Raw genomic sequence first — 24,311 nt, 5'->3', positions numbered from 1 at the left:
TAACCGATTGGCTATATTTAATCCGTTTTAAAATATTATTTCATGGGAAACGAAAAAAAAAGTTGCATATTTATAAAAATAACCATATATATGTTTATACATCATATGATAATACCAACGGAATATGTATAGATAATGCAGAAAAAAATAACTTTTCAATTTCCTATTTGTATACACCCCTTTTAAACAGTATAATATATTATACCTATGTTTGTCACATAATTTATTTCCTTCATTTTGTTGTTTCCAAATAAATTATATTATTTAGCTAGATAGCTATTTTTTTTTTTTTTTTTTTTTTTTTTCAAAACTTATATTAAAATATTACGAATATTTACGGCGGGAAATTATTAAACGGTATTTGTTTATAGAAAATAAAATGATAGTTACAACATTGATTTATTTGAAGATTAAAAATGTGAAATACTAATACTATTTTAGACTAATGTATATATGTTGTTAATTCCTATTATTTTATGCTAACTTTTGTTAGTATAAAACTTTATGTAAATTTGGAAATAATTATTATTCACATATGTGCGCATACATATACACAATATCTGTCTGTATTTATTTAAACATTTAAATCAATAACTATTCAAATCATATATTAAATGACATCATATTTTATAAATAGAAAAATCAATACAGTAGTATATTTATCCATACACTATTTTGTAAATATTTATTTTTTAGAGACCAAAAAAAAAAAATATGGTAAAAAATAAAGGTGAAAAAAAAATACACAAAACTTATAAGTTTTTGTAATTTTAAATTGTTTCAATCTGTTTCAAATTACTTAACATTCATTAAAGTGCAATATTTTTTTTATCATATTATATTATATTGTTTTATATTATTTCATATATTTTACTATTTTATTGTATGGCAATAATATTTTTATTTTGCTAACTAAATTTTTAATGTTTTTCATTGTTTGCCAAAAATGTGCAAAAATAAAAATTGTTTTTTTTTGAAATTTTGAAAATTTTAAAGATTATTTGATATAAAAAAGGAAAAAGTGAAAAATGAAAAAATGTATTGTATACATTTATGGGGAAAATAATATATTATTTTTAGTAACACATAAACACCCATTAAATGTATAACCCCCCTTTGTCGTATTATTTCATTAAGTTTTTCTTTATACTTACATATTTCAACTTTTGTTTTGGAACTAATTAGAATATAGTATATTCTTTTATGAATAATATATTTTATGTTTACTAAAAACATATGCCAATAAGGCAAGCTAGTGTATTAACACGAATATACATGCACATGTATGCCCCTTACTAATTGATAAATATAAACCTTATAAATCATATAAATAAAATGGCGAGGACAAAAAAGAGTGTAACTAACCATACCCCTATAAACACACATACGCATATGTTTAATATGCTCGCAAATAATCCAATGGTAAATAAATCAACACATAACCAAATTGGGTCTAAAGGAACAAATATAAATAATAAAAGTAATTCAGGGAATATGACACAAAAAGGTTTAAATAAAAGTCGTATTAGAAGACCACATAGATATAGACCTGGTGTATTAGCATTAAAAGAAATTCGAGCTTATCAAGCAACAACTCAATTATTAATACCTAAAATACCATTTGTAAGAGTAGTTAAAGAAATAACAAAATTATATGAATTACCAGATAGCCAATTTCGTTATACTCCTGAAGCTTTATTAGCTCTTCAAACGGCTTCGGAAGCATATTTAGTTAGCTTATTTGAAGATGCATATTTATGTTCACTACATGCAAACAGAGTGACTCTCATGCCTAAGGACATACATTTAGCTAGACGAATAAGAGGGAGAGATTAATTTAGGAAATATATTCTTTTAAATTAAGTATAATAAATATTTATCTATTTTTTATGTCAACATTTGTTTGGTTTATTATTTATACCACCTTATTGTAGTAAATATGTATGCACATGCATAATCGCTTTTTTGTATATCCTTTTCTCTTTTTAAGGTTGACCTTTATTCATGCCATTTGAATTAATTATATAAAATAGGGCAAACTATTTGCCTTTTTTCATTTTTTTTCATATTATGTTCATTTTAAACATGTACTATGTTGCTTGAATTATGCTATTTTTAAAGCACTTTGTAAAATATATGCATATATATATGTTGTCAAAAAATAAAAAACTTACATATAATGTAGCAAACTTGCCATACGCTATTATATTGTATAGTATACTTATTTAGTTTTTTTTAAATTTGAAAATAAAAATAAACTAATTTTGCAATATTAAGGATATGTTTATTTTCCTTTTGCTTCCTTTCAATTTTTTTTTTTTTTTTTTAAGTGGCGCTGTATATATTATTTAATAAAAAAAAACACATACTATATTATTATTACTATTATTTATTTGCATATGTTTTATTATTTGTAAAATATCGGATTTGCTTCCTACAAAATTGTTGTTTAAAAATAAAATAAAAAATATTAAAAAATACTAAAAAATACTAAAAAATGCTAAAAAATGCTAAAAAATGTAGATAGATAAATAAACAAATATAATGCTATAAAAAAGGAAAATACGCGAAAACGCCATAAGCAATGTTTTATATATCCGTTGTATAAAACAATTGATATACATAACTTTTTTTTATTTTTCAGAATAAAACACAAACATATTTGCATAAAATGATAAAAAAAAACAAACATAAAAATTAAATATATATAATACATATATATTACAAAGTAAAAATAGAATAGATAATAGTTTAAGGTGGTATTAACAAAGGACAAGCATATAGATATATAAGAATTTTGAAATGATTGGAGTTGATTGTATAAGAAGGGATGATTGTCATCCGGGAAATAATTTAATAAATGGGTTGAGTAAAAATTCAAACAAAGTATATCTAAGTTTAACTGATTTCAAATTTTATAAAAATGAAAAAAGAGAAATAGTAAATATAGATTTATCACCATGTAAGTCATATATGAGTATATGTGATTCTTTTGGAATTATATATATATATAAATTTTATGGAAAGAATTTTGTTTTTTTATTAAAAGCAAATTTATTTGATAATAAAGGGACTATAAAATCGATTGTGTGGATAAGTAAAAAAAATAAAAAAAAATCACATATATATTTATATAATGAATTAGAAGATTATTTATTAATTATTACTACAATATCAGGATGTATACACATATATGATTTAAAACTTAAAATGATTATTCATACCACTCATACTAGTGGTAGTATAAGTTCTTGTAAATTAAATAATTCATTACAAAACATTGGATTAACTAGTTTAAATGGTTACTTTTATTTTTATAACTTATATAAAAATGAAGATAATATAATATACAATTGTTTTGACAAATTTTATGAGGAAAATGAAAAAGATAACACCACATTTTCACACGATGAATACGGAAGAAATGATAATAATTTTGAAAATATAGATATTAAAATGTCAACAAATTTTTCTACATACTTATTAGAGGATGTAGAAAAGGATGAGTCAGATGAAGAAGCAATTATTCAAAGTTCCAAAGAATATTCCAATAATTTAACTAATGATTTTTTTTCAAAACAAATCAAACAAAAAGAGAACCATGAGGATGACCTCTTTAATATTTATATTAAAAATAAATTTAAATCTAAAGAAAAGTTAACTTGCTTTTATTTTGTTGACATATTAAAATCTAGAAAATCTCTTTTGAGAAAGTTTAACCACAAACATGTCAATAAAAAGAGACGGACAACGGAACTTGACTTGCCCAAAGACGACAACGAAGTTGGAAGTGATGCTGACGACGAAGTTGCTAGTCAAAGTGATGATGAACCTGCTAGCCAAAGTGATAACGACACAGATACCGGCATATCTAAAAGTAGGAAGAGAAAAAGAAGCAAGCAAACAAACCTACATAACGACGTTTTATCGATCGAAAAGGCATATAGTAATTATAAACATTATGCACTAATAGGAAGTGAAAACTCTAAAATATATAAATATAATATAGTTAGTAAAGAATGTGAAGGTGAATATATAGGAATAAATAAAGAGTCTATAATTTGGGATGTTATATATATATATAGTACTAATGAAGTTGCATCAGTAGATAATAATGGATCTCTCATTATTTTCGATTATAAATCTTACTCTGTAAAATACCATTTTAATAATCATACATACAAAGCAACATCACTAACAAAAAATATTAATGAGACTAATTTATATACAGCAGGAGTTGATAGATCTGTTATAAAATATGAATTAAGTTTTAATAAAAGTCAAGCAGATATATACAACTATACAAGCGATGAAAGTAGTGACAGTGAAGAGGAAGAGGAAGAAAATGTAGTACTTGATAAAAACCTCTTTTTTATTAGCAAAATTAAAAAAATGAAAAAATTAAATAAAAAATGGATATACACAAATAAACATTCTATCCATATGTCTGATATTAAAAAAATTATTTATCTTGAAAATAATATAGTAATAACAATTAGTGACGATTTAACATATTGTTTATATGATACATATAAAAATGCTAAAAAATATTTTCTCATAAATTATTATTATGAAAATAATAATATATTATTTTCCCCTAATTTTAAAACTCTATTTTGTATATACTCTAACCAAATCAGCATTCACTATAGCATCCATGGTGTCTCTCAAGCTGACACTTCAAAAGTGAAAAGCAAAGAGCTCGAGGATGGAAGCGCCAACACGTCCAGTAAAGAAGAGGAAGAAGAGGAAGAAGATGAAGAAAGCGAGGGTGAGAAAAACGGCGTTAGCAAAGTTCCTGTAAATTTCCTAACCCAAATAAATGAAGGTAACTACAACTTAATAGCCAACATTGTTTATGAGCAAAATGAGCGTATACTAGAATATGGGATGAATAATAGTTTTACAAAATTTGCATGCATAACAAATATAAAATTTTGTATTTACTACTTCAATATCAACACGTTAGAATTGTATAATTATGATGTATCCGCATTAAACTTTTACAAAGTCTATAGTTTTATGTTTTTGGATGATAATCAAATTGTTGTTTCATTTATTCGACGTTGTAAAGGAAGAAAAAATGAAAAAGCAGATGAAGGAGAAACTGAAGGGAAAGAAAAGATGAACATAAATAAAAGAAATCCAAATGAAAGTTTAAAATATTTTGAAAACAGTTTTAGTTATCATTTATGTATTTACAATATTGAAAAAAAAAAAATAATAGAAGAAATTGAAGTAGATAGAGTATTTAATAGTTTTAAAAATTGTAATAAAAAATTAATAATATGTTCTGATAATATGAAAAATATATATTTATTTTTTAAAGATTCAAAATATTATTTAAATAATTTTACAATAATAGATGACTTTAATACAAGTTTACAAAATGTATATAGGAGTTATATTTTCCTTTCTTTAGTTGAACAATTTTTATTTATTTTTTCAAGTAACAATACAATTTATGTTTATGCAATAAATCATGAAAATAAAAATATATATTTTTTAAAAAATGTAAAAATAAATAATTGTGTATTTAGTCAAATGAGTCAAATCCTATTCTTAAATTTAAATCAAATTTCAAAAAAATATAATCACATCCATAACGATGAATCTTATATTGATATGCAAAATATTATGTCTTTAAAATATAGCTACTGTTTAATTTTTAAAGGTTATAATGCATTAACAATTATGGGATTAAATTTATTTGACAATATTTATATAGATATAGAAGATTCCTATTTAGCAAACCAAATGAAAAAAAATAATAATTATTTTAGCCAATATTATTTATCTTCATTAAAGTTTAAATATAACTATCTTAATTATAAACAAATTTATTTTCAAGATAAAAAATTATTTCATATGCTTTTAGATAAAATAAATATGTCTAAACAAGATGAAAAATATGTTACATCATTTTCAAATAATGAAACATCAATTATTACAAATTCAAAGGAGTCTTACAAAAATGTTAAAAACATTAATCAAAATGAAAATTCTTTAGATTTATCATTTAAATTTATAGCATGCATACATAAACGAAATATTTTAAATATGCATTCTATATATACTAGTGAAAACCGCATTACACTTTTAGCTTGTGCTCCAACAGACTTATCCACGACCCTTGTTAATGTTGCAGACACGAAGAAATACATTAAATAAGTTTAGGAAGGTATAATAATATTTCTCTATGTTTTTAATAATTGGGGTTTTGAGAAGGGAATGGACTTGCATAGTTTCATTTTGCATTTTACAAAGTTCCTACATTCTGCTTCACCCTGTTAATTAGCTAACTAGCCAAATAAATACCTCATTATTTTTGTCATTTGGTTTACTATACTTTTTGTACATTTGTTGTGCTGGCATTTTATGTCATTTTCTGTCTTTTTTTTTTTTTTATTTTGTTAAAAGACCTTACGCATTTATCAAAACACAATAAGTTTAAATATCGGTTTGTTTTTAGTTAAATAATAAGAGATCCATATTGAAAAGTGGAAGTGTATGTTGTAAGAATGAAATCTTACCATTTTATTTTTATATTTTTTGGAGTATTACTAAACAAAATGTTTATCAACCAATTTGTATGCCTCATTTTCAACTATTCTATTGATTTTGTTTTTTAATAAGTCCGTTAAATCGAGTTTATTTTGTTCATTTTGGGTTCTTTTTAGGGTTTGCAAAATGTGATTAAAGCTTTTATTTTTTTTAACTTCCTTTTCTAAATAATTAAAAATTAGTCTATTATTTTTTATGATATCATGCATATAATATCTATATGTGTAAAATGATATAACATATGCATCACTAAATAAAAAATTTATATTACTATTTTTATTTTCAACACTTGGAAAATCTTTTATTTTATTTTTTATAAATGCATATGTTTCTTCTCTATTATTTAAGGTATGATTACATTTTATACTAAAATATTTTCGAGCTTCTTTTGGACATAAAAAAATTATTTTACATTTAAAAATAGATTGTAAAAAATAAACAATAATAGACATTATTTTTTCTTTTATTTTATTTTTTTCATATTTTTCATTTATTTTTTCAATCCCTATAACCCATTGTTCTGCATTATTATTATTACTTACTTGGTTTATATGATCACTATTTTTTTCACCCCCATTTTTACTTCCCTTTTGATAATGCTCCGATTTACCATTTGCTAACATATTATTTTCATTGTGTGTGTTTGAAGTATTTATTTCATTTTGTCCTTGAGCATATTCTATATTTGTATCATCTTGTCTGTTGGAATATAATTTAATAAAGTTTAAAACTGTTAATATTTCTCTGATATTAAAACTTAAAGGACTTTCACCTTTGTCATAATTATAATTTAAATTATTATCTTCTCTCTTGTTGTTTTTTTCTTTTTGTGAACTTATAAAATTGGGGTTATATGAATAACTATCTTTTTTTATATTAATCAAGCCTATCTTTTTTATATTTTTATTTTTTAATAAACAATAACATAAATTATTATTACTTATTACTAGGCTTAATATATTTACACTATTTCCTTTTCCTTTCATCCCATCCAAACATTGTTTTATATTTTTTTGGCTTCCTATATATCTTACATTATGTAACCATTTTTTATACACAATTAAATTCTTTAATTCTTTTTTAATTACATTCATATAAATAATATCAAGAAACTTCTTTTATCCATGTATCAAAATATAATACTTAATAGTATGTTACTCTTCTTGCGCTTTTTTATTTTCATACACTTTTCTTTTTTTTCTTATTTTTTCAGCTATTCTTGTTAATGTAAAAATGCAGCATAGATTGATGGTTAAACATTTTTTTCTCCAATTTTTCTCCGTTTTTTTTTTTTTTTTTTTTTTTACTATTATCCAGTTTTAGTTAAAACAACATCATTTCATATTAACATGTGCATAATATTTTTTATTTTATTTTGATACAATTTGTTCTTTATTCATTATAATGGGAACATAAATAGTAATTTTAAAATATTATATTTTTTTTTAAATTATTGTAAACAATTTTGAGTATACCCATTTTTATAGAAATGACGGTATGTGTAAATTTGCTCACTACCTGAGTTTACTAATATTTATGCTAACCTTGTAATTGTATTTATTATTTTTTTTACACAAAAAGAAAGAAATAAATAGCTAGCCAAATCATAGGTAGCTAAATAAATTTACAAAATAGCTTTTTCCCTTTAATTTAAATGACCATATCATAGGGAAATTGTTACACGAATTTCCAATTATATATTTTTAAAAAATATACATTTCTTATGTTATGAACTTTCGCATGGGAATTGAATATAACTTTAAGTTGTAACGGAAAAATGAAAGTAAAACAACAAATATGCATTTAGCAAATTAGTGTATTAACAAATTAGCACTATACAAGCGATTAAAAAGTGGGAACAAAAATATGAACATGGTAGAAAAATGTGAGAATGGTAGGAAAAAATATGAACAGGGTAAGAAAAAATATGAACATGGTAGAAAAATGTGAGAATGGTAGGAAAAAATATGAACAGGGTAGGAAAAAATATGAACAGAGTAGGAAAAAATGTGAGCATAGTAGGAAAAAATATGAACAGGGTAGAAAAAACTATGCATGCACACACAAAAATATATATTTTTTTTTTTGGCCTCTCTATCCTTGCTTAAATTTTTCGTAATCGCTATATGTTAGACTGCAATTGACTCCTTGATATCTTTCTGTTTGAATAATTTTTAAAAGATCATCATTAATAACACCTCGATAATTTGCTTTTCTAATTAAATGAGAAATTGTCGTTTTATGATCGAAATTATGTTCTGTTGCAACATCAGGTAAAAATGTTGATGAATATCTTCTATTATTAATTGTAAAATTAATTTTTATTCCATGTTTTCCAATAACCCAATCATAAACATGTTCACATTTTTCAAAATTAAATATATAAGTAATTGTAACAATCAAATATGGTAAATCTCTTAATGTTATTGGATTAAACCGTGTATCATTTAACGAGCTTTCTAAACTATAGTATTGCAACTCTAGCAAATCAATTTCACTTAAACATCCTATACAACCTTTTAAATCATATGCATCATATTCATAAGATCCCATATCTTTTATATTATTTAATTTCATCCATTTTACAAAAAAAGCAATTTTAAAACCTTTTTCATGTAATGTTTTTATAATTGGTGGAATAAAATTAAACTTTTTATTTTCTAATTTATTTTTCAATGTGTCAAAACACCATGAACATACAATATCTTTATTTTCTACTAGCTTTGAGACTGCTTCAGATTTGTCTTGAGATAAATTATTATCTTTACATATGCTTGAGGCTGAACTCATTTTGTGAATAATTGGGGTAACGAAAAAAGTTAAATAAAATAAAATAAAAAGTAATGGTATAAGTTGAGTAGTGAAAAGAGAAAATATACAAAGTGCTAGAAAAAAGTTTTAAATATTCTTTATTTTTGACCCTTTGAATAACAACTTACTTTTATTCTTCCATAGTGAATATATGTATAATAAAATATGGCATACCCACTTTTTTATTTTTGTATTATTCAATATTTATACATATAATTCATCATATTTGAAAGAATATATTTCTATATATACATATAATAAATAATACTATAAAAAAAATAAAATTGTAGAACTTTAAGTAGTCAAAAATATTTTTATTAACACAAGGACGACCACTTCATACTGTACGCATTTAATTATCCCGGAAATTTAAAAAGGCAAAAAAAAAAAAAAAAAAAATGATAAAAAATGATAAAATAGCAACTGTAACACATAATAACAAATTAAGATAAAGCCAATTATATAAATAAAAAAAAAAGTTTATAAATATTAGTAAAAAGAAAACATAAAAGTATTTTCGAATATTTTTTAAGTATGGATTTTCGTATATTTTCAGTTCGATCAAGAGTAATACCATGAAAAATAATTTGAAAAATAATTTGAAAAATATCTGAAGCCATTTACTGTAGTTATACACTTTTATTAATAGTTTTTCAAAATAACCTGTACATAATTAAGGTAAAAAAAGTGGATATATATTTCAGTTTTCATTATATACATATGATAAATATATACCAATCTAGGGACTAACAAGCAAAGATTTTTTTATAAGGCGATGAAAAAATAATGGCAAAAATTAATAAACTACTCGCATTTTTTATAGCGATAATATTTCAAGTATCACTAATTAGTAGTTTTCAAATATATATATCCTTAAAACCTAATATACCAAAATGTATAAAAGAAAGAATAAATAAAGATACCCTTGTGGTAGGGAAATTTAAGACTCATCAAAAAGAATCAGTGGTATCAGTATTTATATATGATATGGATGTAAATGAAAAAAACTTAAATTCACTTGATAGACTTCCTATTTTTGAAGCAATTGATGAACATGATATAAAAACAGCATTCACAACATTTTATTCCGCATCTTATTCATTTTGTGCATATAATAAATCCAACAAAGTTATTGATATTTATTTTGAAATAAAACATGGAGTTGAAGCAAGAGATTATACAAACATAGCCAAAGCCGAACACTTAAATGATGCAACTGTTTTTTTAAAACAAATTCTAAATTCTATGAAAGATTTTCAATCAAATTTAAAAAGAATTAAATTATCAGAAGAAAATGAAAAAAAATCAAGTGAAAAATTAAATGATACATTAATGTGGTTTTCATTCTTAACTATTGTTATTATTATTATAGCAGCTTTGACACAAGATTTCTATTATAAACGATTTTTTACATCAAAAAAAGTTATCTAATTTTTTTTTTTTTTAAATTCCTACTTAAAATTTTATATAGGCAAACTACCCAATGCTACATAGTTTGCCTTGATGATGTAAGACTATTTCCATAATGTAGAAAATGGAGGTTGTCCATTTATTTTTTCACACTTTTTATTTATGTACTATTTTTTCACACTTTTTATTTATGTACTATTTTTTCACACTTTTTATTTATGTATCATTTTTTCATACTTTTTATTTATGTATTATTTTTTTCCTGTCCATTTGGCATACTTAAAATTAAAAATTTTTTTAAATGTTTTGAAAATTTTTTTAAAGTTTAAAAAAAATTGCAAAGTTTGCACAGTAAAGACAAACACATTAAAAAAAATATATATAACTAAACAAAATAAGGCCATACATGTATAATAAAATAAATAAGCATGTGTAAAATATGGAGATACTAGCATATATAGCTAGCTACAAAATAACATAATGAAACTTACTACTTATGTTTCTTTTCGTAGGCAAGTTTATACATATTTACTTGCACACTTGGAAGAACAATCTCACTTTTACTAACATTATCAATTGCAAAAATGTCTAAAATATATGTTTGCTTATCTTCTGTTGTTTTAAATAATTTTTGTATAACATCATATAAATTATTATTACGAGAGTAACCTATATTTGCCATTTTTGAATTAGAATAAATAACTTTATCTTTTACTCCAATTGTTTGTATAGTTACATTAAATATAAATTCAATATGCATAATAAGATCGTCTAAAGTAATGTCATTTTTATTTTCATTAACATTAAAAAATGGTGGTAAATCTTCTTTTATTTTTTCTATAAAATGATAAACCTTTTTTAAATTTGTATTTATTTCGTTAATATATTTTTTATTTATATTTGCATAAAATTCTTTTCCTTGATTAGGACTATTTATCACATTAATTCCAATTTCAATAGCTCTCAATTTTTTTTGTAAATATATAAAATAATTTATAACGTCATTTATATTATTAATTAAATGTGTATTGACTTTGTTTTCTTTTTTTTTTTTTAAACAATTTAAAATATATTCTATATTATTTAGCAACTTATTTATATATTCATTGGAAATTTGGTTTCCCTTTTCTATCTTATCATTTAAACCATTTTTATTATCATTATTTTTTTGTTCTTTGTAATTTTTTATCTTCTCTAGAATTTGTTTTACATGTACGTTAATATTTTTTAAATAAAATTCTATTTTTTTCCTTGCTTGTTCAGGTAAAATTTCATTATAGCTTTCAAAAAGGTGAGGAGGAAAACCGCACACACGTGGTGTCCATTTTTGATTTTCTTCTACATTAGAATAATTTTTTTCTTTATAAAATAAGTCTATATAAATATAATTCCATATTGAAAATTTTCCATTTTTTAATAAGGATAAATATGAATTATTATAAGGCATTTCATAAGTTTGATTAAGTTGAGATGAAGTTAAAAAATTGTCTTCCAAATTTATATATTGGTTATTAATTAATTTTGATATATTTCTGAATTCATCATAATTAATATCAAAAAAATAAAATAAAATTTTATCACCTTTTTTTACATATACTTTATCTTTGTGAATGTAAATATATGAGTCTTTCAATTTTTTGTCGTTAAAATTGTAATTCTTTATTTTATCCTTTAATAAGGAATATAAGTTAGAAAAAAAATATTTTTTTCCCTCTTCCAATTTTCCATTTGTTTTGATATCATCTTTGTTTAAATTATTTACATTGCTTTCTTTATTTTTTTTAATCACTGGAAAATTTTGAATACTTTTATTGTCTTTTTTCATTTTTAAAAAAAAAGCTAATTTGTAAAGTTCAAATGCAGCCAAAGAAGAAATCATTGAAACTACGGTAATTATGGATGGAATAATATTGTTACTTATTTTAAAAAATTCTAAAATATCAAGCTTAGAAAAGTTGTAGTTTGTATTCCGAATATTAGTTATACTGAAAAGTAGATTAAGATCATTTTTGTCTTCTAGGTTGTAGGTAAGTGGAATAAAAAAATTAGTATCCTCTTCATTTTTGGTAGTATTAGATTCAGTTGATATATCTTCGTTTTTTCTTTTTGCTTTTTTTTTTTTCCTTTCTTGAACATATTTTAAGGACATAATAAATGCAGGATTATTAAACAAATCATATAGCTCATTTTTTATACTTGTATAAATTTCAAAATTCGTATTTTTTTTTATCACCGTCAAAAAGTAAAACAATTTATTTAAATCTATGTCAATATTATTTTTTTCGGCAATTGTTTTTAAAGCAGTTTCAAATGGGACCTTAGTATTTACGTTGTCTATTTTATTATCTTTTCCTGTTTCATAATAAAAGACGGTATTTATCATTTGGGGGTATATTTTAAGATACCGTTTGAGCACTTTTTTGAAAGCAGTAATTGCAGAATTATAAAATAATAAATGGTCTTTATTTTTTTTATCAAAATAAATAGGTTGAGGTAATTTTTCAAGACTTTCAAAATATTTAATTATTTCCTCATCTTTAGAACTTAACAAATGATTAATATTATTTACAAAAATATTATTCCATAAATTTTCCACATTTTTATCTAAATTATTATTAAAAAATATTTTTGTCAATTTAAAAAAGTGTAATAAATTATTTATATTATCATAATTGCACAACTCACCAATATAATATATCGGATTATTTAAAAAATTGTTTATTTTTAAAACATTATCGAAAAAGTAATTATTATATACACCTTTACTAAATTCTATAACATGTTTATGATTTCTAGGAAATGATGTGATTGTACATGAATTTGTATTATTCTCATTATCCATATTTATATCATAATAATTATTAGAATATGTTTCACTACAAAATGGTATAACTATTTGGCTACTACCCTTCATCCCTTCAATTCCAGCTTCAATTATTGGAAATGCATTTATTAAACAAAACTCATCACATATATATCTTGTTTTTAAATTATCCAAACATAGAATGCAAATCATAGGATTTTTTTTGCCTGAACAGTCATAAAATATTTTATTCAGTTCTTCGCTATTTTTGAAATAAAAATTTTTAGTATCCAAAATTGACTCGTCTATCTTCATTTTTAAAGGGAAACAATTTATATCTTCATTTATTTTTTTTATATTTTCTGCAGCTACTTGACATTTTGATTTTCCTATATCGCTAGCTGTAAATAAAAATTGTCTAGACAAATTTGACTCTTCAATAATGTCATAATCAACTATTCGAATAAAACCTGGCTTGTTACATTTTTTTATCATATTTTTATTTTCCTTTGTTTCATTAGTATTACTTTTTTTTTGAGAACAAGAAATACCCATTAAAGCTAGCAACTTTAAAAATTCACAACCTAAAGCACCTGACCCGACAAGCAAAATATTCAAATTGTTCAGAAAATTTTGATATTTTTTTCCAAAAAAATTTAGCTGGTGCATATATTTTCCATAATATTTTTTTGAAATATTTGAAAACGGAATTAAACTTCTTTTATCAAAATGAAATGTTTGATATATTGGTTTAAATTTATGCATAACTCCTTTTAATATTTGTTGAGTTACTAAAGATCCCCAAAACATAGAAAATGGTGGTAGCTCAATATGAGCTGTTGATAAAAAGTCATTAATTACCTGAACATTCATATTTTTTTTTTTCTTTAGACATAAAGTTTTAAACCTTTCAAAATCATCCGAAGTTAAATTACACCGAATGCCAACATATCCTTTTTTATCTCTTACTATCTCATCATAACATAAAAAGCACACTTCTTCATCTGTTAAATCGTTTGCATTTCCTTTTTTATTATTTAAAAGTAAATTTAACAATTTGTAGAACAAATTAATAAGAATTATATTATTTTTTTTTATTATTTTTTTAATTTTATTTAAATGGTCTTCTAAAGTAACATAATTTAATCTGACTTGTTCATGCATTTTTCGAATACTTACATTATTATTTATTTTATATTTATTATATTTTTTTTTTATATTATCCACTTTTTTTTTTTCAATTTGTTTCCTTATATTATACAAAAAATAAATATTCAAGTATGTTAATATTTTTGAAAGTATTTCCATAAAATTATTATTAAATATCCAATTCAGAATTTGTATATATTTATTAAAACCGTTACAAACTGATACTGTGATTTTATTTTCTTTTTTGGAAATATTTTTTATTTTACATTGTATATTCAATGTTTTATTTAATCCCGTTGCACACAAATCTATCATATCATTTTCACTAAGATGAATGTTTTCATAATTAGACAAATAATGCATAATAATATCTTCGTCTTTAAATTCAATTTTATTTATTACATACTTTTCATTATTAGCAGCATTTGAAAAAATAAAATCACCAAAATCTACAAACATTCTTCCAAATATTCCAACTGTATTAACAGCAATAAATTTTTTTTTTTTCAGTCTACATATATTATTTAATTTTATGTTAAATTGCTCTTTTTGGTTTACTGATACAACTACGTCATAGATATTCAAATCATTTAAATTTTCAAACAAATTATTTGTAATAGCTTTTATTTTACAATTATTATTTAATTTTTTCAAATTTTGTAAGCATGCTAAACTTTTTTTTTCTTTATTTATTAAATTATTATCGCAAAAAAAAAGATTGTCTATATCTTCATAAGTTAAAATATCATTATCATATATACCTATTTCATTCACCCCACAGATAATTAAATTTTTACATATTTCACTACTTACTCCATTCATCCCAATAATCAATATTTTGCTTTTTCTTATTTTTTTTTCTTCATTATATCCATGTGTGTATATTTGCCTACTGTATTTTTTTTCTTTCTCCAAAACGTTCATTCCAATTTCGTTTACTTCATTCTCTTCTCCGCTCTCTTGTTTGGTCTCTTTTATGTTTTCATTTTTGTTCTCGTTTTGTGTCTGACCTCCATTCTTATTTAACGACCTGTGCAGTGAAAGATTTGTCCCATTTTGTGCCTTTTTATTTATTACACTTAAGTTGCATAATTTATGCAAATTTGGGAAACGGTTTCCTCTCTTTTCCGTATTTTTATGGTGACATTTTTTTATAGAATAGTCTGGAAAGTATATGGAAAATGTTCGGCTTGTTTTATTTGTATTACAATTTAACGCATATATATTCGATTTATTATTTGGTTTATTTTGTACAAAGAAATAAATAAATACTAGAAAAATGTATTTAAAGAAAATGATCATGTTCATAATTTTATATTCCTTAACGTTTTATAACATAAAAAAAAAAGAACAAAAGAAATCAAACAGCAAATTTAGGTAAACAAAAAAATATTATTTGTATTGAAAACTCTCATTCTCCTTATACCCTTGACGCATTTTAGTTAAAGTCAAAAAAATTAAATAACTTTTTAAGAATAAAATTTAATGTTTTATTTTATATTTTTCACAATCATTTTGTGAATTCATTTATTTTATATTTATTTTTTATTATATTACTATTATTTTTATTTTTTCGACCATTTTTTACAACTATTGAAGAGAAGGGTATTATTTTTTTTTCATAAGAATATAATATGTGCAACTAGCTATATATTTAATATTTCCTCACATTTTTTTTTAAGCTATTTATTACACATACTATATTTATTATCCATTTTTCCTAAATATAAGCTAAAAATTTATACACCTTTTTTTAATTTCCAAAAAAATATTATATATTATGTGTATCATCATTTAGCAAACAACCAACAAATTAAAAAAAATATAATTTATATTTAAAGGTTTTATTCTCAAATTGTAAAAATAAACAAATACTTTGTATTTCCTAAGAAGACCTTAACATAGCAAATTAAATCATATGCTTATTCTATTTTTGTTCATTTTGTTAATTTTGTTCATTTTTTGGGTTAAGATATAGTTTATCACTTTCTTCTTACTTGGCTTTATATAACACACACGAATAAATTATACTTTTTAAGTTCATGTAGTTATTTGAGCCAACCATGGAATAAAGCTAAAACTTTTCGAATATTATTATTTTTATTTTGGGTCATAAGTTTTAATAAAATTGTAAAAAAAATGTTTAAAATGATTTGGAAAATTAAGAAACTATTCCATTCATAAAAAACAAATATTAAAAAATTAAAAAAATAAATATATAGACATAATATAAAAATAAACAAATGTGTGGCTTCGATATCTATCATAATCTACCGTATAAAATCAAAATATACCACTCATAAATTTTGTTGCATTTTTTATTTCAAATGCTAAAAGACAATATATGGGAATACATATCCACACATATATTAATTAAAAATTTTGAAACAATTAATAATAATTTTTTCCGTTACTAAAACGTTTTAAACAAATTAAAAGTAATTTAAACATATGACATTTATTATTTACAAGTAGTATATTATAATTCCTGCACAGTCATATTTTTTTGTGTTTTATTTGTCTTCTTTAATATTTTGCCATAATATATCTAGCTTTTACAAAAGTATATTTTTCATTTTTATAAGTAAATTCACAACTTTCATTTGAAAAAGGAGAAAATTTAATGTAATCATTTATACGTATATCTAATGGTATTTTGTTATTATGTTCATCATAATTTCCACTTCCAGTAGCTACAACTAAACCATCACATGATTTTTCGCTATTTTGTGACTCAGGCATAATTATTAACGAGTCAGAACTTATATTTTGATTTACTAACTTTATTAATACACGGTCATAAAATGGTGTAATGTTTTCTGGGTTTACTTCCATGGATGAGTCATTTATTTTTCCCAATATTTCTTCGTTGGATATTAATAAGCAATCCTTATCATTATACTTCAACTGTAATTATAGCAATGAAATATGAACAAATATGAAAAAATATGAACAATATTAATAAAAAAAAACAAAATTAATTTTACGCATTTTGGCTAGTTCACTTATTTTACTCACATATGATGAAATATTATTGTTCTACAATTTTCAGAAATTTATTACCTTATTTCCATCACTTGGGTTAAAAATTACTAAATCGCCAATTTGAACGTCTATAGGCACACGTTGACTAAAAGCCAAAAGTTAATAAATTAATTTTAAAAAAAAATGTCATAAAATTATGAACAGTTAAGAAAATAACAAATAAATTATTTCCTGTACATATTTGTTTGTCTTTTTTTATAATATTTTTCTATTTCTCTTAAAATTTACAAAGAAAAATATTATCACACAAAAAAAAAACAAAAAATATTATTTTCGCACATTCAATTAAGTATACTATTTTTAAAATTTTCTTTAATTTTTAAAAACTCAGCCAATGTGCATAATAAATATATTTCATATTTTTTTTTACCCATTTTTGGGATTAACAACTCCTGTTCCAACAGCTAAAACTTTTCCGACATATTGATTTTTTTTAAGCTAAAAAAATAATAAATACAAAAATTTTATAACCAGAAAAATTATGATACATGCACATACATATTATTTGTGTTTTTGTTCATATTTTACTGTATCTCCAATAAAGACTCCTGCTTCGGTTGTATCATGGGCATCATTCTTTTGTATTAAAATATATTCATTTATTGGCGAAAGTGGGCCTCTAATTGTTCTATTATCGAGCTTATATTCTGTTGTGAAATTTAATCAGGAAAATATATAACATAAGGCGGTGCACACATATGTTCATATATTTCATACATGCATAATAGCGTTTGCTTAAAAAAAAAGCATATAAAGGAATAGATGAAATTACCTGTTGCTCTTAATTTTTGTGGTGATCGTCTTTGAAGTTGTTTTGGAACATTATTTACAAAATTCTATGAATAAAAAAAAAAAAAAGCACTGAAAGATCGAACAAATATGGCTACCAAAAATGCAGTTGTGCTTAGATTCAATTTTTTATATTTTTTTTATTTTTTTATTTTTGTTTTAGTTTTCCTTAGGCATACCAGACTGTTGCTTACGGACAATCTTTTTGCTAAAAATGTGCTTAAAAGTGTAAGAACAAAACCTGCTATTTTTATTGTTTTCATTTTGTTAATGCATAGGTATTTATTGTATATTCATATAGTTTAGATATATATATTGTTTATATCAAATTATTGTGAAATATTTCTTAAAAAAATTATTATACACAATTTGATAATATTTCTATATGAATATATATGCATATAATATTCTTTTTATTTGATTATTTTGACCCTTATTTACAACAAAAAAAAAAGCAGCAATCCTATAAACAAGCTTTTACAAATGTACCAATTACATTTGCCAATAAAAAAAAATAATAAACATTTAGAATAAACATAAAAATTAAAAAAAAAGTATATCACATATAGAATATTGTATCTTTCAATATGTAAGGAAAATTTTTATAACAAACCCATATTCTACCATTTGTAAATATTTGGTGCTTCAACTATATAATAATATTAGTTAGCCCCCCCCCAAAAAAAATTGCATTTTCCCAAATATTTTTTAACAATATATGGCGCTGCATTTATAAATATATATGTGTTATTCATTTTTCTTATTATATTTTTCCGAATTTTTTCTTATATTCATACTAAATTTTAATATAAAAAAAAGATTTTTTTGCAAAAGATAAAAATATAATTAAATTATAGAGCATCGAAAATGTTATTTAACAAACTACATATTTGTAAATTTTACTAATTAAATATTATATATATATGTATTTTCATATATATTCATAGAAAGTTATTGAAACAATTTTCGTTCAATTACAAATCAATATATCTATATATCTATACTTGTTGTGTCGTATGTTTATATAGTACTATCCATTTGATAAGGTTTTGAAATAATAACCAAGCATGTGCTTAAACATTATTTACGGATAATTAGCCAATACGTGTGTTTTCAGCTAGCTATATGACCATCCATATTATTCACATTCATCAGATATATTAATTTGTGAAATATCGGCATATTCATTTTTCAAATTTGCAATAACGAATTATTACGACAAATAAATAGTGCTAATTTTTTATGTTCCTAAAAAGGATTAAACAAAAGGGCCAATTTATCAGAAAGTTCAAAACATTAAAAAGAGAAATAGCTAGCGTAAAAATTGAAATAAAAAAAAAGGAAAATAATATATGCACAGTTCAGAATATTTTTTGCGAAAAAAAAAAAAAAAAAATTCATACCATCATTGGGAAAATAGGACAAGAATATTCAGGAAGCACACAAAAAATTAGTTCATTAAAAGAAAGCAAAAATAACGAAATGGCAAGTAAGACCACATTTGAATCTGTACCAGATAATCCAAATATTGTTGAAGAAGAAGAAAAGATATTAAAATATTGGAAAAATATAAATGCATTTGAATTATCTAATAAGTTATCAAAAGATAGAAAGCCATATATTTTTTATGATGGGCCACCATTTGCTACTGGATTACCACATTATGGACATTTATTAGCAGGTATAATAAAAGATTGTGTGACTAGATATTTTTATCAATCTGGCTATTCAGTAGAAAGACGCTTTGGTTGGGATTGTCATGGATTACCTGTCGAATATGAAATAGAGAAAGAAAATAATATTAACAAAAAAGAAGATATATTAAAAATGGGAATAGATGCATATAATGAAAAATGTAGAAGTATAGTTTTAAAATATTCTAATGAATGGGTAAATACAGTTGAAAGAATTGGAAGATGGATTGATTTTGAAAATGATTATAAAACTATGGATAAAAATTTTATGGAAAGTGTTTGGTGGATATTTAGTCAATTATATAAAAAAAATTATATTTATAAATCATTTAAAGTTATGCCATATTCATGTAAATGTAATACACCTATATCAAATTTTGAATTAAATTTAAATTATAAAGATGTCTCTGATCCAAGTGTTATTGTAGGATTTATACTTTTACAAACTTTTCCTATTATTCCAGAATCTGTTGAGATTCAAAAAGAGTTAGATGTATCGAATGAAAAACCACAAGATGGAAAAAAAGAAGAAATCAACCTTTTTAAAAAATACGAAAAATTATATGAACCATATTTTTCTCGTGTAAAATCAAATGAAGTAAACACATCTAATATTGATGAAAATAAAAAAAGAGAAGATTTTTCTGAACCCACATCAGATACATCTAACAAGGTTACAGAAATAGTTGCATGGACAACAACCCCTTGGACTCTTCCATCAAATTTAGCTCTATGTGTAAATGAAAATTTTATTTATCTAAGAATTTTAAATAAAGAAAATAATAGAATATTTATATTTGCAGAATGTAGAATGGAATGGGTAATAAAAGAATTAAAATTAAAAGTTGAAAATTTATGTTTACTTAATAGATTTAAAGGGAAATATTTAAAGGGATTAAAATATAAACCATTATTTAATTATTTTTATGATAAATATAATTTTAAAGAAAATGCATATAAAATATTATCTGATGAATTTGTAACGGATAGTGTTGGTACTGGAATTGTACATTGTGCTCCAGCATATGGTGAAGATGATTTTCGAGTTTGTGAAAAAAATAAAATTATAGATCCAGAAAAATCGATATTTATTGATCCTTTAGATTCAAATGGCTATTTTACTAGCGAAATAAAAGAAGTTGAAAATATGTATATTAAAGATGCTGATATTGTAATTAAAAAAATATTAAAAGAACAAAATAGATTGTTAAGTAATAATATGATTGTTCATTCATATCCTTTTTGTTGGAGAAGTGATACACCATTAATTTATAGAGCTATACCTGCATGGTTTGTAAGAGTTAATAATTACACTGATAGGTTAGTTAAAAATAATGATACAACATATTGGATACCTGCACATGTTAAGGAAAAAAAATTCCATAATTGGATTAAAGATGCTAAAGATTGGTGTATAAGTAGGAATAGATATTGGGGAACCCCAATTCCAATATGGACAGATGAAAAAATGGAACAAATAGTTTGCATAGAAAGTATAAAACAATTAGAAAAACTTAGTGGTGTTACTAATATCACTGATTTACATAGACATAATATTGATCATATAACTATTGATGATCCTAGAGGTAAAAATTATCCAAAATTAAAAAGAATATCTGAAGTTTTTGATTGTTGGTTTGAGAGTGGTTCTATGCCATATGCTAAGGTGCACTTCCCATTTTATTGCTCCGATATTGCCAATTCCGAAATAGATATTTCTAAAGTCCCAATGGAGAGTTTTAATAAAATATTTCCAGCTGATTTTATTGCAGAAGGGTTAGATCAAACAAGAGGTTGGTTCTATACTTTGCTAGTTATTAGTACATTACTTTTTGATAAGGCACCATATAAAAATTTAATTTGTAACGGTTTAATATTAGCATCTGATGGTAAAAAAATGAGTAAAAGATTAAAAAATTATCCCGATCCAATATATATATTAAATAAATATGGAGCAGATAGTTTGCGTTTATATTTAATTAATTCAGTAGCAGTACGTGCTGAAAATTTAAAATTTCAAGAAAAAGGAGTAAATGAAATTGTTAAAAGTTTTATCTTACCATTTTATCATAGTTTTCGTTTTTTCTCTCAAGAAGTTACAAGATATGAAACGGCTTTTAAAACTACTTTTGCATTTTCTAATAAATATATATATGATAATAATGATAATATAATGGATCAATGGATATTTTCAAGTATCCAAAATTTAATAAAATTAGTTCATATTGAAATGAAACAATATAAATTATATAATGTTCTTCCAAAACTTTTGAATTTTATTGAAAATTTAACAAACTGGTATATACGATTAAATAGAGATAGAATGAGAGGAGTTATTGATGAAAAAAATTGTCTTATGTCTTTAAACACAACTTATAAAACTCTTTATTTATTTACTTTGATGATGTCACCATTTACCCCTTTTATTTCCGAATACATTTATAAAATGTTGCAACAAGTTCAAGGATCGAACTTAGTTCTATCGTCAGACGATCAACCTAGCCAAACCGAAGACGACCAAAACAAGAGTGTGCACTTCCATATGCTTCCACAAGTAGACGATAACTACACTATAAGATACGAAATAATTGATTTAATTGAAAAAATGAAAACTGTAATTGTTTTAGGAAGAATATTAAGAGAAAAAAGAAAGTGCCCTAATAAACGACCATTGAAATCAGTTAAAATATTGCACCGAGAAAATAGCTTTTTTGATAATTTTGATAAAATTGCAAATTATATAAAAGAAGAATTAAATATATTAAATATTGAATATTCAACAGATACTAGTTGTCTTACCTTTAGTGTAATACCAAATTATAAAAAATTAGGAACAAAATTAGGAGCTAATTTAAAAAATATTCAAAACAAAATTAAAAATATGAATATGGAAGATATAAAAAATTATGAACAAAATAAAAAAATTATAATAGACAATATATTATTAGAAGATGATGATATTATTATAAACATGAAACATAATTTAAATCTTGAAAATATTGAAGCAATTAGTGAAAATTCAATTACTATTCTTATGGATTTTACTGCTGATGAACAATTAAATAATATGGAAAATGCTAGAGAAATATGTAATAATATACAAAAAATGAGAAAAAAGCTAGCTCTATCACAAAATTCACCTGTCCTAATGCATATTTTTATTCAAAATGAAATATTTAAAAATAATATGATTAAAGAAACAGAATATATACATAAATGTTTGAGAAGAACTATAAATATTATAAACACAGTAGATCAAATGGAGAAATTGCAAAATAAATTTCATCAAGAAACTTTCACTGTCAGTGATCACGAAGTTATTGCTATCTTTACTCAAAATTAATATACCAAAAAAAAAAAAATATTAAAATACATGTACGCGTACATAAAAATATGCAAATTTACATGTACATGTCATATATTATTGAAATTTCCTTGCATACATAAATCGCTAGTCAATTTTGATAATTCATTAATTTGTGTAAAATAAATATACACACATATATATATTCGTCTTATATACATAAAAACATAGTCACTGATTTATTTCGAGAAATATATTCTTGTAGAGTTGCTTAACATAATAGTTTGTGTAATTTTTTTTTTATTCAGTGCTATAATTAAACTTAATATATTTATGATATAAAGGAATAATATATTTGTTTAATATAAAATTTTTAAGGATAAATAAATTTAATTAGTACTTTTTTATGAGTATATTTTTAATTTATGTTTTTTTTTTTCAACTGTTTGTTATGCCTAAAACACGTAGACAAATAAAAGGGCATGAAATGAACAACTCAAATATGAATATAACAATGAATAAATAAAATTGGAAAATGTAAATTAGCATTTTTGTGAGTACGTGTAAAGATAGGCAAAACATAACAGGAAAGAATTAAAATAATAAAATGAATTAAAAAAGAAAAAATAAAATATATGTGCATAAGAAAAAAAAAATATATAATGATAAATTAAGGAACGAATTAAAAAAGGAAACGACATATATTTATAGAAAGGAAATGGGCTTGGTATATATTCAGATA

The 24,311-nt window shown here is 22.8% G+C and overlaps 8 protein-coding genes across 8 annotated transcripts; 4 read left to right on the top strand and 4 right to left on the bottom strand.

Annotated features, from left to right (window-relative positions):
- Positions 1-1,335: 1,335 nt before the first annotated feature.
- Positions 1,336-1,836, top strand: PVVCY_1305110 (histone H3-like centromeric protein CSE4, putative; the record flags this gene model as incomplete). The annotated part of the gene is made up of 1 exon (XM_008624186.1): positions 1,336-1,836. One exon carries the CDS (start codon positions 1,336-1,338, stop codon positions 1,834-1,836), a length of 501 nt encoding a protein of 166 aa, XP_008622408.1.
- Positions 1,837-2,802: 966 nt separating this feature from the next.
- Positions 2,803-6,171, top strand: PVVCY_1305100 (U3 small nucleolar RNA-associated protein 4, putative; the record flags this gene model as incomplete). Its single annotated transcript, XM_008624185.1, has 1 exon — positions 2,803-6,171. The coding sequence occupies one exon, from the start codon at positions 2,803-2,805 to the stop codon at positions 6,169-6,171; it is 3,369 nt and encodes a 1,122-aa protein (XP_008622407.1).
- A 392-nt stretch (positions 6,172-6,563) lies between these two features.
- On the bottom strand, positions 6,564-7,658 carry PVVCY_1305090 (conserved Plasmodium protein, unknown function; the record flags this gene model as incomplete). Its single annotated transcript, XM_008624184.2, has 1 exon — positions 6,564-7,658. The coding sequence occupies one exon, from the start codon at positions 7,656-7,658 to the stop codon at positions 6,564-6,566; it is 1,095 nt and encodes a 364-aa protein (XP_008622406.2).
- A 1,000-nt stretch (positions 7,659-8,658) lies between these two features.
- On the bottom strand, positions 8,659-9,354 carry PVVCY_1305080 (conserved Plasmodium protein, unknown function; the record flags this gene model as incomplete). The annotated part of the gene is made up of 1 exon (XM_008624183.2): positions 8,659-9,354. The coding sequence occupies one exon, from the start codon at positions 9,352-9,354 to the stop codon at positions 8,659-8,661; it is 696 nt and encodes a 231-aa protein (XP_008622405.2).
- An 807-nt stretch (positions 9,355-10,161) lies between these two features.
- Positions 10,162-10,806, top strand: PVVCY_1305070 (transmembrane protein Tmp21 homologue, putative; the record flags this gene model as incomplete). The annotated part of the gene is made up of 1 exon (XM_008624182.2): positions 10,162-10,806. The coding sequence occupies one exon, from the start codon at positions 10,162-10,164 to the stop codon at positions 10,804-10,806; it is 645 nt and encodes a 214-aa protein (XP_008622404.2).
- Positions 10,807-11,275: 469 nt separating this feature from the next.
- On the bottom strand, positions 11,276-16,045 carry PVVCY_1305060 (ubiquitin activating enzyme, putative; the record flags this gene model as incomplete). The annotated part of the gene is made up of 1 exon (XM_008624181.2): positions 11,276-16,045. One exon carries the CDS (start codon positions 16,043-16,045, stop codon positions 11,276-11,278), a length of 4,770 nt encoding a protein of 1,589 aa, XP_008622403.2.
- Positions 16,046-17,263: 1,218 nt separating this feature from the next.
- On the bottom strand, positions 17,264-18,834 carry PVVCY_1305050 (20 kDa chaperonin, putative; the record flags this gene model as incomplete). Its single annotated transcript, XM_008624180.2, has 6 exons — positions 17,264-17,644; positions 17,801-17,867; positions 18,153-18,220; positions 18,311-18,429; positions 18,555-18,618; positions 18,751-18,834. 6 exons carry the CDS (start codon positions 18,832-18,834, stop codon positions 17,264-17,266), a joined length of 783 nt encoding a protein of 260 aa, XP_008622402.1.
- Positions 18,835-19,813: 979 nt separating this feature from the next.
- PVVCY_1305040 (isoleucine--tRNA ligase, putative) lies at positions 19,814-23,608 on the top strand (the record flags this gene model as incomplete). The annotated part of the gene is made up of 1 exon (XM_008624179.2): positions 19,814-23,608. The coding sequence occupies one exon, from the start codon at positions 19,814-19,816 to the stop codon at positions 23,606-23,608; it is 3,795 nt and encodes a 1,264-aa protein (XP_008622401.2).
- Between the last annotated feature and the right edge of the window lie 703 nt (positions 23,609-24,311).

The sequence above is a fragment of the Plasmodium vinckei genome (genome assembly GCF_900681995.1).
Source record: "Plasmodium vinckei vinckei genome assembly, chromosome: PVVCY_13".
Classification (NCBI taxonomy): domain Eukaryota; phylum Apicomplexa; class Aconoidasida; order Haemosporida; family Plasmodiidae; genus Plasmodium; species Plasmodium vinckei.
This window is presented reverse-complemented; position numbering and strand designations above follow the sequence as displayed.